This window comes from Excalfactoria chinensis, chromosome 2 (assembly GCF_039878825.1).
Source record: "Excalfactoria chinensis isolate bCotChi1 chromosome 2, bCotChi1.hap2, whole genome shotgun sequence".
Classification (NCBI taxonomy): domain Eukaryota; kingdom Metazoa; phylum Chordata; class Aves; order Galliformes; family Phasianidae; genus Excalfactoria; species Excalfactoria chinensis.
The window spans coordinates 37,332,442-37,351,243 of record NC_092826.1 but is presented as its reverse complement, the minus strand read 5'-3'; the positions used below and the strand labels follow the sequence as shown (position 1 = coordinate 37,351,243).

Sequence of the window (18,802 nt, the reverse complement as noted above, 5' to 3'; positions counted from 1 at the left end):
CACCATTCTTCCTCCCTTTCAGCTTGCTAAAACCCACAGAGCAGTAAATCTAATCTCTAAGCTGGTGCAGTGCTCAGGGGATGAGGCATTGTAGATATCTGAGGGCAGATAATCCTGTTTGCCTCCAGAATGTTGGGGACCACAGGAGGAGCTGGCAAGCTGTGAGAGTCCCTGACATTTGCCTGCTGGTGTAAGGACGAGCCATCTCTATGTTGTTGTCATTCAGCCCAATGTCTGGGATTTGGTTTTGTTTCATTGTTAAATAAAATTGGTGGTTTTCTGAGAAAGGTCACTGCAAGATTGAATTCAAGAAGAGCCTTTTATTTCTCAATGTGGAGGCAACTTCTGCTCTACTTCAGGACTCACAGCTACCATGCAGACAATTGTCAAGCAAAGGATGCCCTGCAGAATGAAAATGAAGAGGATATTAAAACGGTGCAGCAGCTTTTCAAGGTAAGATCTTTTTAAAGTTTGCATCCAGAAGAGGAAGATAAAGGTGGTAAAAAGGATGGGAGGCATGTCCTGTGAGGAGAAGAAGAGGACACTTGGATCACCTAAGCTACACTAGGGGAGGGTCAGACTGGGCACTAGGAAACATTTCTTTGTCATCAGGGTGGCCATACACTGTAACCGGCTTCCTAGAGTGAAGGTTGGTGCTCCGTACCTGTCACTGTTGAGAAAGTATTTGGTCGATGCTTTCAAAAACACATTTTACCTTATTGTTAGTTCTGAGGTGGTCAGGCAGTTGTACTCGATGATCTTTGTAGGTCCTTTGCAAAGGAATCATTCTAATTCAAAGGTAGAATTCAGGGTTTCCCAGTGTCCTGCATGGTGAGGCATAATAACACTCTATCTGGAAAGAAGCTGAAAGAAACTGTGAATGCGATATATAACAGCTTTAGACTTTTTGTCACCAAGACATCAGTAGCTTTCCTCTGTTGCTGAGACCCAACCTCTACTCTCTGTTCCTCTGCATTTTATAACCACAAGGACAAGGGAGTTGGTGATCTGCCTTCCCTTTAAGTCTGCTTTCAAACAACAAATTAAATGCATCTATCTAAACTCATAAAAATGATTCATACCTCATGGAGCTTATCTGTGGTAAAAGGGTGAGGCAAAACATGCTGTTTCATGGCAATTAGATGCTGAGGAGATCTGCATTTTTACTGATGCTACCTCAGATGTTTTTTAATGATAATTAACAAAAGAAGATATCTCAAAGGAATCAAATAGTTTAGTACTAAAATCTACTAGAATGTTGCAGATTAAACATTTTCTTAATGAAAAACAACTGTTATCTATCCTCTAGATTTTGTCAAAAGCCTGAAAGCTGAGGGCTGAACCAACATAATCTATGGTGAAGGGCACGCTCCTGTGCCCTCAGCAGAGCAAGAGAAGCAGGTGTAAGAAATTATCTTACTAAAACTTTGATGCAGAAGTAATACACCCTGGAGAGAAACTAAGGTAACCTATCAAAAGAGCAAATCTCATTGGTGAAAGGCAAGAAGGGAGAAGCCATTCCGTAAGATCCTTTAAGTTAGAGCCAGAATTTGCTTCTCCATCTCACCTCCTTAGCCAACACATCTGTTTCCTGGGGGCCGTTTCGCTTGAATTATAGACAGAAATACACTCATCAGAAATCTTAAGTGATAGTGCTTTTACCAAGAGGAAATATTCAGCCAGCTTTGCCACTGTCAGTTACCTGTTCCTCCTCATCAACAAAGCATTTTAAAAATTTCATGTCATTCCACCTCATTATCTGTCTGTTTAGCCTGACCACTTCTTGGCTTCCTTGAAGGGAATGGGAGTTCTGTCACATGCACAACTGCTTCTTAATATAACCCTTGATAGCCTTTGCTTCTGGAACCCTGTGTTCTCCACAGCTCATATCCCAGTCAGGTCTTGTTTAGCTGCCCTGTTATTCATTCTGCATGAACTGTTCCTTTCAGCTTGTCTTTTACCTGAAACTGTAGTTTGTTGATGCATCTTTGAGACTATAGTGGACAGGATGGAGTCAGGGACCTAACAGAGTAGAACATATTTCACTGCTCTGCAAAGGAGTTTATGGAGGGACTTAAATGACATTGCAAGGCGTAGGGTTGTTCACTGTCCATCATTCTTTAAATGCTGGTGCTACCAGTGTTTACTTTGTGCAATGCTGCAGCTCCACCAGCATGGCTCTGATCTCTGGAAGCAGGGACAGCCTGGAAACTGCTCTGTAACTGCTTCATGAGTTTAGCTGCAGTGAAATTTCTGACATATCTTGCATGAGACTGCATGTGTTGGGGGAACATGCTTACAGGGCTTCATAAATCATTCTAGCAAATGATTCAGTCTCCACATGCAATCTGAGCACTGCTACCAGTAGTTACCAGGTGTCCAAAGGGGCTGTGTTAGAGATAGACATTACAAAACATACCTGCCTAGGAACGTGTACAGCCCTAAGACTGAGAAAATAAAATAAATTGCAAGCCTTACTTCATGTAGGAAAGCAATACTTTCCTTTTTTACTGGTGGGGAACCAAGGCAGAAATGGTTGGCATGATTTCCCAGGTCTTGAAATGAAGGAAATGAAATTTGTAAAGCTGAAGACCAGTTTATCACTTACACTCCCAGAATAGATAAGATGAAATTAAAACTTTTTTCACGGAGACATTGAAGTAAGCAGAAAGTTCAGATTCTATCTAGTTGAGTATTTCTACATGTGACGCTGATCACTGTGGGCAAACTATGTCATTAGACCCATATATTTGCTTGACTGACAGGGACTCTGATCAGACTGATTCCACAGTACTCATTAATTCTGATGTTCCCTTCAGCCTTAGATGAGGTTTTGAATGTGATGCCTCTGAATGTGAGCAGTAGCTGCTTCTGAGAGCAACTCACCTTCTAATTCAACATGGCAAAATGTTGAAACATTAAATAAATGAGGCTAAAAAAAGAATCTTTTAACAAAACACTTGATTAGACTTATTTATTCCTGAACATGCTTTTAAAGAGAAACTGAACTACTAGATGAATATTTAAGCTGGGTTGAGTCCTTTTAAATTCTCTTCATGATGTTTAAATTGATTCATTTAGATATTCCTAAACTTCATTTGCATTGTTGAAAATATCTTTCCCTCTGACGTGTTTTATCTTGTTTTGTAAAAGCGTTTAAAAGCAAAAGCAAATAAACTATTTTACCAGGCTCAGCACAAAGATGCAAAGAGCCATTTTACCTAAAACTACTGTGGATACATTCTAATATGCCCTCAGTGTTCCCTAACAACAGCCCAGAAACACTACACTGAGCAGGAATATAATGAGAGGGTACAAATAGGTCACAGTATGTTCCTAATGGTAACTATTTGTCTATAAAACACATCTCAGTGCCTCAGAGGAGAATGAAGCTAGTCTCCTCAGAGGTGTCATATTTTCATTTGTGTCAAGGTTACATCTGAATAGGGTCTGTTTCGCTCACATAGTGTAATTATTATTTTTAAGCATATAGGCCACAGATTCAATTCATTTTTTCAAAAATGATATGCCTATGGACAACACGTGACTGGAAGTGCAAATAGGATGACAGTGTCAGTTGTCTGAGGGTACTAATAAGCCTAAGTGTTCCTAACACCTTGGGCTTCCACCCACACCTTTCCATGGGCCCAGCTGCTCTATTTAAGATCAACCTTGGGTGCTTATTTCTTGCTTGAGCCATGTAGGAGGAGTGCTGGTCTCAGGCAAAGCTTCAGTCACATTTAAAGTAGGGATGGAGCCGCCTGGTTGAGACCATAACCCCTGGGCTAACTTTCTGGCTTGACTTTTGTTGTCCCCTGACAGTTTAGTTTTGCCAGGTGATTGAGGGACCTGGTATTAACCCTGACTAGGGGACTGAATTCCATCCTGCCATGGTGTTATGATGTGGCTTCAAGGGTCTGACTTCTTGGTTGGACCTGACCACCATCTCCATGTCTGTCCTGTTTGCCTTGCCCAGGTACTGTGGCATGGCCTGTGGCAGGGGAGGACCTGCTGGCTGCTGATCTCCTTGGCTTCAAACTTACCAAGGGAGCAACCCTCTTGCCCTTGACAAGCAAAATCTTTTTCAGCTTCTGCTGAGATTATCTTACCTGTAATACCTTTCTATCTACTGTTCCCCAAGGTATAAAACAGAGAGATGAAGGAAGGTGAAGAAAAACATTTTGTTAAATGACGTGTGTGCCAAGGAAAGGCAGAGAGCAGCTCTCAGGCCTCGCCAAACAACCACCAGCGGGCTGAGGCCTTATGAGTACTCAGATGATGCTGGTTACAGTAGTGTTGCCCTTCTGCTTCCCAAGTCTCACCAGTCTGAGCTGTGTGCAAGACAAGGCAGAAACTGAAATGGACATAAGCACACTGGAGCAGCATCCGCTGGGTTTGGAGGTGTCAGACATTATTCCACTAACTGCACATAACGTGGAAATTGCTCATGACCATGCATAGCTCGTCTAGATTAGTCAGCTACTGCTATGAATCATAATTTGTCTGATTGAATAGGCATCCATTCAGAACTCCAGAAATCATTAAAACAAAAAACAAAAACCCTCTATTTGTGAAAGACAGCGTGCCATTTTCATGATTGCACTCTTCTGCAAAACACTCTATGTCTTCAGGTGATAAGTGCTGTATTAATTACTGATAACTGTCCTGCTGAAGTCAGGTATTGTCATGTCTTTCATAAGAGCAGCATGAGCCCTAATATCAGTAAACAGACTCACCTCCTTCAGTCAATATAATCTCTGCTGAGTAGATTTTCATAGCAATATTGTTTATTTGGTGAAGTCATTTTTTCACGCTTAGTCACAGTAGCGCTTGTATGTCATAAAGATTGTGATTGCATCACAAGATGTTGAAAGCAAACCAAAGAGTAATTTATACCAAGAAGAAATTATTACTGTCCTTTTGAACAGGCATTTTTCCTAGTTAAATAGGCTGAAATACAGTTTAATAGTCACATTTTATTTAATTCTGATGTTTGAGATGAGCAGGGGATGCTAACTACATGTCTGTGGATTGAATCACTTGGCAGCTAACGCTCTTCATGTTTGCCAGAACAGTTACTCTTACATAGCAGCTGTAAAATTTGAGACATGTTTGGTGCTCTGTTTTATTCATGAGCAGCATTGCTTCAACTGGAGCCAGACTTTGGGGAGAGAAATAGGAGTATTACAGAGTGCTGACACCACCAATTTATGATTGTCTAGTCTTACTGACAACTTATTTGAGGATACGCTGTTCTTTAAGGGGGAAAAAGGGCTATTTTCCTCACTAGCAATAGATAAGAGGTAAAATAATATGCCATTGTCTGCACCATTTAATTTAGCTTTCTTGACATGTATCTTTTATAAGAGGAGTTTATCCTGTCCCTGATGTGTTTTTACTGAGGAAATGCTACTTCTGCATGCTTTTGGACTATCAGTCCTTCTGAGACCTGCACTGTTTATCAAATTACTGGGGTCCATCTCTTAAGCAGATCTGTAACAAAGATTAAGATCCCCCCCAATCCTGTAGAGAGATCAGGTGAAAACTCGCCATGTTTTCTGTCATTTTCAAGAGAATTCCTCCAAGGAAAAGCTTGTTGCATTAATTGCCACTTTCAAAAAGCATGCTGGGATTATTTCAGCATTACTCACTCCCAGCTCTATAGCAGTTATTAGGGTCATTCATGCTGTGAAAGACTGTAGTAGTCATTTGGAGGGTGAGAGTTCTGTCTTTCGGCACATTTTTCTGAAGTGGGAGTTCTTCTAGCTTAACACACACTGTGGCCAAGGCATTTTTCTTTAAAGGTCAGGTAAATCTCCTACAGTTTTCTGTATTGAGTGAGGGAACTAAAACTAATAACTGGAAATGAAAAGGTACAGGACTGATATGCCGCTGTATGTGAGCGCACTGGTGTCCACTAAAGCCCATAGTTTCAAGGTAGGGACTGGCTATCTCAGTAATGGATGAGCAGAACTGGATATATAGGAACTGGATTCAAAAAGCACTCTTCTGGGAAGGTGGCCATCAGCAGAAACACCAAATAATGTTAGAGATTGACCTCTCCTTTCATTTGTGAATCACAGACTCACTGTCCTGAAATTAGGCCTGACACAGGACAGAGGAATGCTTTCTCATTTGATAGCCCAGTATTTACTGCTTTTGCCCAAATTATGGGCAGTCCAAGTTGAAAAACTTTCTCTGACGTGACGTTACCAAGTAGAGATGTGAGATTCAATTTTCCTTCTTAACAGGTACTCGGCGTGCCTGAACCAAAATCCATAGGGAATTTCCTTGCAGCCAGAGTGGAAAGTCATCCCCCTTCCCCTCCACATTTAGCCACATCCAAACCCAAGAGGGCCCTTCTGGAAGCAGAGGCTGATGTCAACCACCTCTCGCAGCCAGGCCACCAACCTGAGAGATCAGTGAAATTCAGAGCGAAAAAAGGAGCTCTACATGTATGGCCAGTAGATATGCTAACAGCTGGGTGTAGGTCTGTGAAGGGGCTGGGGAGATCTCTGAAACTCTTGCTCCCAGGTGAAGGGTGATGTAAGTATAGTGTCAAATCAGTCCCATAACTTCCTTTGAGAGGTGCACCACAAACACTTGTTCCTGTGTTTGGGAGTTCCCTCTGTCTCCAGGAAGCAGCTCCTTGCTCAGTGCTCTGGGTTTTTTTGGGTGGCATGATTGGATGCCCATGTACAGGGAGGAAGCCTGGCTCAGATCTATAGGTCCTTCTGGGAGCTGTGCTACAGTGTATTCTGAAACGCTCAGCACAGAGAGCTCGTGAAACAAAGAGCTCCTCACAAGGTCCTTTTAAACTAAATCTAATTGGCATAATCATTGTTTTCTACTTAATAAAAGATTTTTCTTTTGCATTGATAAACACTGTTCAGAGAATAGACGTCTATTGTTCAGAGCTCTCTGTGAGCCAGCAATAACTCTGCTGACAAGAATCAGAGGGCATTCTTCTGTAAAAGTTGTCATAATAATAATGTATTACACATTAATGGGTGGACTGCTTGCATATTAATGACGTGCAAATTTTCTAGTCCTCAGAGATAATTTGCACTAATTATCAATCATGTGTTTTTCCAATTTAGTGATTTACATATTTCACCTGTGAAATAGCACTAAAATTCCTTTTTTAGCTATGAACCTTCAAAATGGTAAATGCCAAAGCCTGAGCTGGTTGGATACTACTGTCAGATGAAGAATTCAGTGATCACAAAAGCCAAACTATTACAGTACTTCTGGAATGTTGTCAGAAAGCAATCCTAAACTGACTGGCCTGAATTATAGTTTGTTTTCATTAATACATTACAGGCTTTAAGTGGAATAAAATATTACACTGACCAATATCTTACTTGCTCAGCTGAATAGTAATCGATCAACTCAAGGTATGGGTAGTTAAAAATATACTAATTTAGGATCTCCTTCTACGAGCAAGAATCAACAGTTTAGCTAAAGGATACAGAGTAAAAACAGCCTTTCTTTCTCTCTGGAAAACCTTGGAAACAGCTTCTTAAAAAGGCAGGTAATTCTGTGTCAGTGAGGTAGGAGGAACTAATGTTTATTCCATGGTACATCTCCCACACTCAGATGGATGAAAATAAATGATTGCCAATTAAAAATGAAAATTCAATTACAAGAAATAAGAAAGAGGAACGGTGGTGGATTGGGGTTTTTTGAGTTCAGAGTTCTCAGTGATTTCTGTGTCTCAAAAGAATCTCCACGTGACAGAATAAATTGTGCTTGGGTCACAGGTGTCAGCCAATCCGCCTTAATTAACACACCCTTCCAGTGCACAGCTGCAGTACTGCCAAGGGCAGTTCTGGGTGTGAGTTTGATAGTATCATCTGACCCTTGCTGCTAGGATCAGCTCTCCTCAAGCCGTTCCTCATATGGGTTTTTCTCACCTGCTCTTTAAAACCTCACTAACACAGACTTTACAGTCTAGGCAGCCTGCCGTTTCTTCATGCTCCTATCATTAAAAACCCATTTTTAACCTAGAGATCCCTGTCTGCAGGTTAAATCCATTATTAGCTGCTGTACAGGTAGTGAGCATGAAGAGGAGTTTATTCTTTCCCCATCTGCACTCAGCACACACTGCTCCATATGTTTGCCACAAGTGAGGCAAAGACACAGGCATCACAAACATGCTTTTTCACAGCAGCTTCTTTCTACCAAAAAAAAATGTTAAAAGACAGATAAATGTTTCTTCCAATCTGTTCCAAGCTTATCCAGTCCTATGTTTTCTGACCCCTTTCCTGCAAAAGCAGGGTAGCTCTGTACTCATATTTAGTTGCATCTGTTCATATATATCGCCTTTGTCCAGCTGAAAGCAAGATGTAAAAGGAAATGATTAAACCCTACCATAAACACCTTAATTTCAAAGCCCAGCTCCGGGTTGTTAGGGTTCCCCTGCCACACCAGGATATGCAGGGAAGAGCCCAGAGTCCATGCAGGGAACGGGAGTGCTGTGTTATACCAAAAAGGGAAGCATATGCTTCATCACAAGCATAGCAACTTAACTCTGAGGCAGGCAGAATGCTGTTTTTTTTCCTAATAGTCACATCCAAAAGATGTGCTGAAAGCAGACACCTGTGAAATGCAAAGGATCTGTGAACATGTGCAGCGGTGAGACCTGGCTCCTGGTGGGCCTGTGCCTCTATACTGACTGGTTGTGATTTACCATAGCCCACCCCTGCACCCAGTGCTGATTCCAAAGAAATATTTGGGCACTTTGATTTTGAGTTCTTTGGGCTCAGTAAAGGCAAAGACATCTCTGAATGATTCTTTCAACTTGCCTGTTTCCTTTGGGGGTTAGCAGGATAACAAGAGCAAAACCCATGGATCAGCCTTGGAGATAAGATATTTATTTGTTCTCTAACTGAATAACAAACAGCATTTATTATGAAAAGTAGAGGCTTATAATACGTTAAAGCATCCAATTTCTTGAACTGCAGTGCTTAATTTTGAAATAAAAAGTGTGTCTTCTCATTTGGTGACCAAAAACGTTGATTTAAACACCATTTTAGGAATGTCTTTGGGGAAAGGAATATCCTTTCAGGGGCTCCTTACCACTCCTGGAGCTGAGCATCACAAATAAGCTCTGACACCCACACTCCTTGTAGCTTCTGGTACTTGGAACTCGCATTCAGATTCACACAAGTGGTGCTAAATAAGAGCAGTAAGGAGTGTTTCTGCATTTTCATCCAGATCATCTGGATGGTTTGGCATGGAACAGCAGGCTGTTTCTCTGTCAAAGACTGATACATTGAGTCAGAGCCTTAAACGACAAGGACATTTCTTCAAACTAGAATTACTTGCTGTTCACTGAAATATCTGATTCTGAAGGATGATTACTGTTCTTATAGCAGACCAGAGTTCCTTGCTGCACTGCCCATTGTGTTGGTGCAGGCCCTGTGCAGATGAATACATATGCTTCATTTAAGTAACAGAACAGTATCTGCTTGAATGATTTACCTGATCAAGAGCAGCATGCTCAGGCTGCAGAATTGTTTCAGACGCATAGAAATCTGTGCCCTCTTGAGTATCAGACTGTGTGGTGAGGAGGCACCCATTAAACAGAAAGAAAAGCCAAGCTCCACCGGATTTCTACCAGCCTTTTCAAATCATTAGGAGAAGTGACATGAAGGGATTAGGGATCAGAGAAGAAAGCACAGGCTGTTGCAAACAGGACACTTTTGGGGCCACTTTGTTTTTTCAGTGTTTGGACAGGTTTGAAATGAACTGCAGAAAGGAAGCTGGCAGGCATTTTTGGTCTGCCCAGGAAGAGGGGATGGTCTTTAGAAACAGCGGTGTCACAGAGAAACTGCCACCAATCCCAAACTCTTAATGAGTTGCTTTGAACAGCAATGTGTAAAGGGGAGATATAAAACCGAGTCTGTCCCAGTTTCTACCCATCTGGACTTCTGTTCTCCCACTCCTAAAACGCTCCTAGAGTTCACAGCAAAGTGTATTGTATTTTTGATTGTGATTACAGGGAAAGTGGCAGACAGCTTGGGGGTGTCCAGGGGAACAGGACTGGCCTGTAGGAAGGAGTGCCTTCCTCTCTCAGCATCAGATGGGAGAAATCATGGGAAAAATCATATACCATCCCCACACAGCTCAGAACAGATCCTCTGTGTCCAGAACAGTATCTATGGCACTAAAGAAGACCTGGGAACCAACACCGTTTGTGAGGCAGCCCCTGAGCCTAAATCAAGCATGTTATTTAGTCAGTAATTTCTGCTATCTGAAGTCACAGTTTGTGTAATCTAGGCATGTATGCTTATGCGGGTAAGTTTACATAGGGCTTCTCTGATTAAGATTAGTAGGAGATTTTACAAGGAAGCCACAGGGCTTTCTTCTTGATTCCATAGGAATATCTACATAATAGGGATGACCTGGCCTCTCCAAATCTGTCCTTGTTATCTGCCATTGCTAATTTAGTGTGCTGGGGCAAGTACCATCTAAAATGTTTCCATTTCTCAAACAAAATCATGGCTGCCCCTCTCCATCATTCCAATCAGATCTGCTCCCCTTCCTCAAATCATCATTTGAAGATCTTTTTCAGTACTGCAGAATCATAGAATCCTTAAAGTTGGAAGGAACTTTTAAAGTTCATCCAGTTCAACTACCCTGCCACAAACAGGAACGTGCACACCCAGATCATGCTGGAGTAACACCAGTATCTACAACCTCAAACTAGTATGCAATGAAGCAAATGCAGGATGTGCTCTTTGTGCCAGCATCTACCAGCCAAGAACATTCTTGTTTGTGATATAACTTCTTTTAACGTTGTACTCTTTCACATTATCTTATTGTGCACTTTTTTCTTTTTCTTTTTCTTTTTCTTTTTCTTTTTCTTTTTCTTTTTCTTTTTCTTTTTCTTTTTCTTTCTCTTTCTCTTTTTCTTTTTCTTTTTCTTTTTCTTTTTCTTTTTCTTTTTCTTTTTCTTTTTCTTTTTCTTTTCTTCTTCATCAAAGGAATTATGGTGTATTTTAGCCATCATGTCTTTTCACGTTCTCCCCTACATCTGGCAAGTGAATTTTCTCCCATTGGTCTTTTAAGAGGTCTACATGATTCTCCAAATCCCTCCAGATTTTCTAAAGCCCAAAACTTGCTTACAAGTCAGTAGCTCAAGTCCCAGCGTCTTCCTCAGGAATGTTGTCAAGGCACAATATTAATGTGCAGCCACTTTGTGCAACCAGGCTTCTAAACACACTTTGATACTACTGTGAGAAACCAAGCTGTTCAGAAGCACTGGTTCTAAATTAATCTATCAATCTTCCTTTCTGAATCAGCTTTGGAATATAATTACAAAGTACTTTTGTAGTTTTCCAGGCCTTAAAGTTGCAGACATGTCACTTTTCAATTCTTCTATAATTTAACTATATTAAGTATTTATCAGTAGGAAGGAGTAGAAAGGGGTCTGCATAACAATTTGCTTACTTATGACACAGAATATTGGGAATACTTCTGAAGGTCGTGGTTGGATATGAATCTCTTGAGTGACGTCGATACCCTTTCTTTCCTTTCCTAATCATGAAGAAAGTATTTTTTGTTCCCAGATCTAGTTTGGTTGCTTTCCATTGTGGGCAGAGAAAAAGACCCCTGATAGGAATAGCGCTTTGGCACATAACCTTATTAATCCTCAACTGGCGAGGTTCCCCGTTCAAATAGTAGGTGCACAGTGACACCTTCTGGAAGTTTGATATATGAGTAACTTGAGCAGCTTCCATCATCTGGAAACCCACAGATTTTACATGTGGAAGCCAATGTTTTATCAGATCTTTGGCATGCGTTTAATAATGTCACTGGGACATACAGCAGCACAACACTGCCCTGATGGGAGAGTTTTCCTCCAAAGTCAACTCCAAAGTGTAGGGTTTTTAATGAGTACAAATAATTCAAATGTTTATGCAAAGGACAAAAAGAAAAAGTAGGGTAGAATTGGAAATGTATGTTAAGCTCATGATTAAAAAAAAGAAAAATGCTATAAGCATTTCACTGTTAACTATTTTTTTACGCAGGAGAGGATCAGACAAAATACACTCAGATCAGACATCGCTCTGTCTAACGCAGCAAATTAAATGAATGGCATAGTTTCTTAATGCAGTCTTACTCCAGCAGAAATTTCATTTTTGTTTATGTCATATTGCAGTTTCTAATTCGGTGCTCTTTGCCCAAGCCGACAGCTCCCTGAGTAGTCTGCACTGTCAATCTGCCAGCAACTCTGAGTCAATGAGGTTTTTCACCATGTGGGCTGTGACCCAGACCTCAGTACAAGGGCTCACACACCCTATGGTGCCTGCAAGCATCAGCTGGATGGGAGCCACAACAGAAGCAGAGCCATCCTAGGGCTAAATGATGCTGTAAAACACAGCACTCACTCCTATTACTGGAAAGCCACTCCTTATTTCTAATGTTCAATTCCGGCTCAATTCTCCTTAAGCTGCCTCATCCTTAGAAATAACAAAAATGTGATATGTAGGAGTGGGAAAGGAGCAGGGTTGTGAGTGGAGACAGCAGAGGCTGATTTCCAGACTTCCTGAGACTTCAGAGTAGGCGCTGACTGATAGAAATACTCAGAGATCCACAGAACTCAATAGATCTGTGATTCACACCAGCTGTGGATTGACTCTTTAGTTTCCAAAGAGTTTCTCTGATGTGTCTGGACAAATGTTTTTCACCACTATCTAAAATAAAACAGTCACTAAGGATTCAGGTGTAGACTGCATACAGAGCCACGTCTTCAAGTAATGAGGCTCAATTTTGGAAGAAGAGCATGAAAAAATAATCATGATGAAGCAGAAAGAAATAGAGTCTGATAGTTTTGGCAGAACCTACACTGAGTCTTAGCCAACCTTGTGACAGCACATCACCCCAGAAAACTACCGTGTGGAGCTGTAATAATTAGCAAAGTTCTCAGCAGAGCCATCGATAGCAAACAATTTTGGCTGCACTGAGATTGTGTAACAATCACAATAACTTTTCAAGCATAAGTTAATACGGCCACCTAACAATGCAACCACAAGTTTTAGCACAGCACCAGCAAAAGTCTAAGAGAAACTCTGTGCTTTGCATACCTCCTAATGAACAGTTACACATGAACGGGGTAAATAACCACAGGAGGAACTTCTTCCCAGTGTAAATTTCACAACACAAAATAAATTCGGCTGAAAAATGAGTGCGTTTCCATTAATGTTTGTGAAAACATCAAGCAGTAACATGCAGGCCCTGCATATAGGTTTTCTCTGTGGGCTGCTCCATGCAGCTGTATAGCTTCTTTAATGTCCTGTAAGACTCTGGTTTATTCTGCCTCCCATCAGCCTTGAACCTAAGTCTTCTTTTTGAAACCAACTAGTAGCAGGTCCATCAAGGAAAGCTGCTTTCACCTGTAAGTAACTAATGTTGAAAGAACACTAATAGCCAGAAGTTCAAGAAGCTCATTTCCCAGAATATCATCTGCAACATGTTCACTGCAAAACTTCAAATGCATCTTTTAAGATTATAAACATATATTCACATTTTGAGTTTTCGTTAATGAATAAAATAAATATTAGAATATCGCTGATATTAATAAAAAAACCAAAAACAAGCAAACAAAAAACCTAAGAAGTTCAAGTAAAGTCATTTTACTTCTGAAAATATCTCCTCTCCCAAAAAAGCCTCAAAGTAATTTGTGGCAAAGGCACTTTCACGTCATTGAAAACAGGCAAACATGGCTCCTCACCTCTGTTTGAATTGCTCCCCAGTGCACTATGAATCAGCTCCACCCAACAGTCTAGAAAATCTCTACTTAACAATCTAAGTAAGCAGGGAACAGCAAAATAGATTGGTATATATAAAGCAACCAGGCTACCTGTTCCTTCGCCTGAAAATGTGCAAAAGCTCTCCTAGGGCAAGGAGAGGGAGTTGAGGAGTGAGGCCCACAGTCTATCCTAGAACTTTAAAGTAAAGCAAGCCAATAAATAAAAGCTTTTGGCATTATGTCATTGCGTGGCATTAAGTCTGGTTGACAGAATGCTGCAATACAATGATATTAAAATACGAAGGCATATCCTATATTGCCTATATCATAACATGATCTTAACATTTTCAATGGTGACAAGCTTTTAAAAGTTACAGTTCAGATTTGTGATAATAATTACAGGCTCCTTCATTTCCACAACTGTTCGTGAGAGTCTAATAAGGATGTATTTATTTATAATGCCTTATATAGTAATAGATAATATCAATATTGAAATTAAGATATGATTTAATACTTTGTGTGTTACAAAGAGGTGCAACTATGTGGGATTAGTTTTATTAAATACACAGTTCATGTGTAAACGGTCAGTTTTCCATGATACTTTTTCCAGCCCACAATCAAGACCCAGACCCAGGACTCACAAACAGGTTGACAAGGCGTTCACATTTTGCTTTCTCTCTGTCCTAGTGAAGTAGAATTAACTTGTAGAAGTGATGCAGTAGTGGGAACTGGGCGTGCAGTCACAGCAGCGCAAGTGCAGTGCAGGTTTCTCTGATGTCAGAGGGAACTGTCTTCCCATAAGCACATGAAAAACACATGCTCAAACTCATTTTAGGCAAAGAAAGGGAATGCATCTTTGTATCTCAACTTCTGAAGTTCTGCATCTTTTTAAACCTCTTTTCAAAGAAGTTCAGGCTCTCCTTTATGCAGTCCTGCCTTATGCAGCCGAACATCAGCCTGCATTCATTAGTCAAGGGGAAAGGAGAGGAAGATGCCTGTTTGTACTGACACTATTCAGTACTGCTATTCATGTTGAAGAAACTGACCATCTTTAATTAGGTGCTAGTTGATCATGACCCCTTCCCCCCTCACCCAAAAAGTAACAGAGCAAGTCCATACCTCCCACAGGGTTACATTTTGCCCTTGTTGACATGGCTCTGGTCTAGAGGGGGCTTAAGGGACTCACCCCAGCTTACTGCCCTGAGCCCATCCCTGCAGAACAGCTGAAAGCCAGACATCAGAGGCCACTGATGTTAGCAGGTGTCTTGCTGTTGATCTCAGGACAGAGGAAAAGCTGGAACCCTCACCAAGTCTTTCTTTTTCTCTGCCAAGGAGTGAGGCTGGGGCATGTAGTACTAATCGTCAAGCCTGTGATGGCTCCGTAGGTCCTGACCAAGCCACGACTACTGTAATTCAATACAGAAATGTATTAAACATCCCAGTCACGTGCTTTGTGCCACAACAAAAAGAGCAGAGATTTCCAGAAGAGCTTCTCACCACCACACAGTAGAAATGCTCTTTCTATTGTCTCCTCTCTCTTGGGAGCATTGTCCAGATTCCTAGCTTACCCCTCTGAGCAGACCTAAGGGAGCTCCCTGTGCTGCCAAGCAACAGCAGACTCCGTGTGTGCTAGAATGGCAGCTTCCCTTCAGCCTCAACTCAGGCAAGCCTCTTCTCCTCACACCAACAGTGTTGCGACAGTGGTGTAGGCCTTGGGGGAGAGCACACCACAGCAGGGAAGGCTGTCTTCACACTAGGCAGGCCTCACTTCTTCTCATTCTCTTTGATGCCAAGACAATGGCTGTGGGCCAGAAAAGGGGAAGGTAGAAAGGCTGTAAATAAAACGAGCCAGGAACTGAAAGAGACAGAAATTGCAGCTAAAGAAAAGGGAGGCAGAATCTGAATGGCGTGAGTAATTTCTGCATCTTCCGATTCTGGGCTCGTACTGTAGCAGGGTGGCTTCCTCTCCTAAGGGACCATGTAATTCTGCTGGGAAAGGGGAAGATTGTATTGATTTACTGCTGGGAAACAGGAGAGGCTTTGCCGAGCAGTCGGGATAGCCCCGAGCTGGAGCCGGGTGGGTTCAGCACCCTGGACAGTGTCCCGCCGCGGTGACTCCTGCCTTGGTGCTTTGGTTCTGCTTATTTTATTGCTCGATTTCCCCGTTAGGCGGGTCACAGAGTCATAGAACATCCTGAGCTGGAAGAGACCCCCAAGGCTGTTTATTTTATCATGTCTTTTCTCTCTCTTTCTCTCTCTCTCTCTCCCCCTCCCGATCCCACCCCGCCACCCCGCAGCCCCCGCGGGCCGCCGGGCCCCTTTCCCCGCTCTCAGCGCTGCTCTCCAGCCCTTTCCTCCGCCCGCAGCTCCCCTCCCACCGGCCCCGCCCGCGCTTCGTCTGTGCGCCCCGTCGGGACTCCCCGGGTCTCCGCCTCGGCCCCTTGGTTCTGACGGCTCTGCCGGCCCCCGGCGGCACGGCTCCCCGCTGCCCGCTCGCCGCCCTCCTGCGTGGCCGCTGGGCTCTGCCTCCCCCGGCAGCCCCCCTCCTCGCCCCACCGCCGCCACCGCCCCGCCGCCGCCCCTCCCCGGAGCGCCGGAGATGCCCGGCGTGCCACGGAGCCGCGCCGCCGCAGCCCCGCGCTGCCTTCCAGCCTCCCGGCGCCGTGAGTACCGCTCGGGGCCGCCTCCGCCCCATCCTCTTCCTCCTCCTCCTCCTCCTCCTCCCGCAGCGGGAAAGCCGCCGTCCGCCCACGTCCCCCAGCCGGCTCCGGGCTCCGCAGCACCGCGGGCGGGGAAGGAGCGGTCCCGACGGCGCGGCCTCGGGGTAGCTCGCACAGCGCGAGGGGTGAGGGGGCGGCTCCTGCCCGGCTGCCCCCGGTAGCTCCGTGTACCGGCGGTGCCGCGCCGTAAGCGACGGGCGGAGGGGGCGGGCGGGAGGATGCATCCCTGCAGGTACTTAACGTGCGGGCGTGCTCCGTTCCCGCTTTGTACAAACGCGGCTCTCATTTAGGGCATCTCTGAAAACCTAAGCGGCTGTGCGAGCCCCGCGGCTGCATCGCCTCCCCCTCCGGCCCTTCCCACCCACCTCTCCCGAGCACACGCACACGCGCACCCGCTTCCCCCGGTACATCTATCCCCGCCGAGCGCCCACTGCCCGCCTCACTCCGCTCCCCCGGCCTCGCAGAGCGGCTCCGGTCGGTGAGGGGCGCATGCGCAGGGCCGCGGAGCCGCCGTCCCCGGGCGGAGAGAGCGCATCTGCCGGGCCGGGAGCGGGAGTGGGAGTGGGAGCGGGCACGGCCGCCCCACGGGGCCCCGCCGCCGCCGACACCGTAAGTAGCGCTCGGTGCCGCGGCGGGACGGGACGGGACGGGGCGGGGCGGGGGCTGCCTCGCCCCGTAGCCTGCGGTCCTCACGCCGGTATCGCGGGGCTCCCCTCCTCACGAGTGGTAACATCACCCCCCGCCGCCCCTCCGCGGGTTCCGACCACCGCCGTCATTGGCACCGCCGTCGGGAGGACGCTGCAGGTGGTGAGAGTGAGGCACGGCCGCAAAGACTGAATGAGATTATCCCGGTACACGCCGATGGGAATTGCAGTAATTGACTAGCGACGCAATGTGCTCGGAGCGACCGCTCCGTCATTTCATTTTGGCTGTTGAAAAATACGCGATCCGAACGTTCCGCGCCGTGCCGCGGTTGCTCCGTGCGGGTTCCGAACCGGGTGTCTCTCCGTGCGGGGCAGCGGGGCCACAGCGCCGCCCTCAGCTCGGAACAACGAAGGCTGTGTCGGAGTCAATCGCGTGCTGTAGCGGGGCGTGCGGGGTTGCTGTAGGACGAGAGCATCCCACCTTCCCACCCCATCCATCCCTGCCCTCACTCTGGGTCTCACATCGCGGGAGCACCACGGCTGAGGTGCTCTCCGTGCCCCGGGGCGGAGCAGGGAGCCCGTTCTCGGCTGTTCGGGACTTCCCCCGGTGCCTGGGGTCCCTCCCCGTGTCCCCGCTTCCGAAAGTCCGTCCCTCCGAACGGCCGCCACTTGTTGTCCCGAGCGGGCAGCGGGAAGCACCGCGAGGATCCTTTGCGTTCTGCCCACGGAGCCTTCGCGTGATGCGAAGGAGTCCACAGAGCGTCCGGGCTGAAGCGGCTGTTCGGGATGCCGAATCCGGTTCTCAGATCGGATCGTCGGCATCATCCCGCCGTAGCGCGACCCGAAGCGAATCGCGACGGCGGGCAGCGATAGGAGCGCTGCGTCAGTCGCATCCCTCCCCCCCCCCCCCCCGGTGACTCACCCCGCGCAGCCCTCAGCGCACCGCAACCGCTCCGGCGGGAGCCGCGTGAGTCACAACCCGCGCCCGGCACCGCGCTGGATGAGTCAGCGGCCGCTCCGACTGCGCGGACCCGGCGCAGCTCCGTGAGTCACCGCGGGACGGCAGCGTCGGCCGGGAGGAGCGCTCCCCGTTTATAGCGCTGCGCGGAGGGCGGCGGTGGCGGCGGCCGGGTGCGCGGTTTGCGTGATGGGGAGGTTTGTAAAGCACGGAGCTGAATGAACTCGCTGTGCGTGCTTTTTAAGTGAGCTGCCTGAATATCGCAGCAAGAAGTACTTGAAGCAATGCTCGCTCCGGCTTTAGAGCTGGAGGTGTGGCGGCTGGGAGCCCGGGGCTGGATGAGCTGAATTCCAGCTCGCGATGATGCGGTTTGTGGAAGGGTTCAGTATTGGGCAAACATCACCCGAACTCACTTTTGTACCGCTTGACTGCCATGGCACCCGTACACGTGGCTGAGCTGTGGCAGGGTGCTCTTGTTGCTTCTGCTGTGTAAAAGATGCAAGATTCTCTCATCTTTCCCAGTTTACAGCAGAAATAGTGACAGAGAGCAACTCCACTAAGTGCATTTTAGAATGACTTTTTCAGTCGAGTCTTACAGGAGGATAGAGTCCAAATCAGAGCTATGGTAGAATCACGTGAGTGTCTTGGTAGAATGTCTTGGGTTCAAAGGGGCCTCAGAGATCATCCAAGTCCCATCCCTCTGCCATGGGCAGGGCTGCCT

The 18,802-nt window shown here is 45.6% G+C and overlaps 1 protein-coding gene across 5 annotated transcripts in view; it reads left to right on the top strand.

The window, feature by feature from the left end:
• Window positions 1-330: 330 nt before the first annotated feature.
• RGS20 (regulator of G protein signaling 20) overlaps window positions 331-18,802 on the top strand; it is a 33,029-nt gene continuing 14,557 nt past the window's right edge. Inside the window, exons 1-2 of one of the 5 annotated variants that reach the window (XM_072327258.1) lie at window positions 15,145-15,667; window positions 16,057-16,422. Coding sequence is in view for 2 of the 5 variants with exons in the window: in XM_072327256.1 (XP_072183357.1) it covers window positions 331-453 (123 nt within the window). In the remaining 3 variants the exon portion in view is untranslated. The other 4 variants (XM_072327256.1, XM_072327260.1, XM_072327261.1 and 1 more) reach the window with 4 other exon arrangements.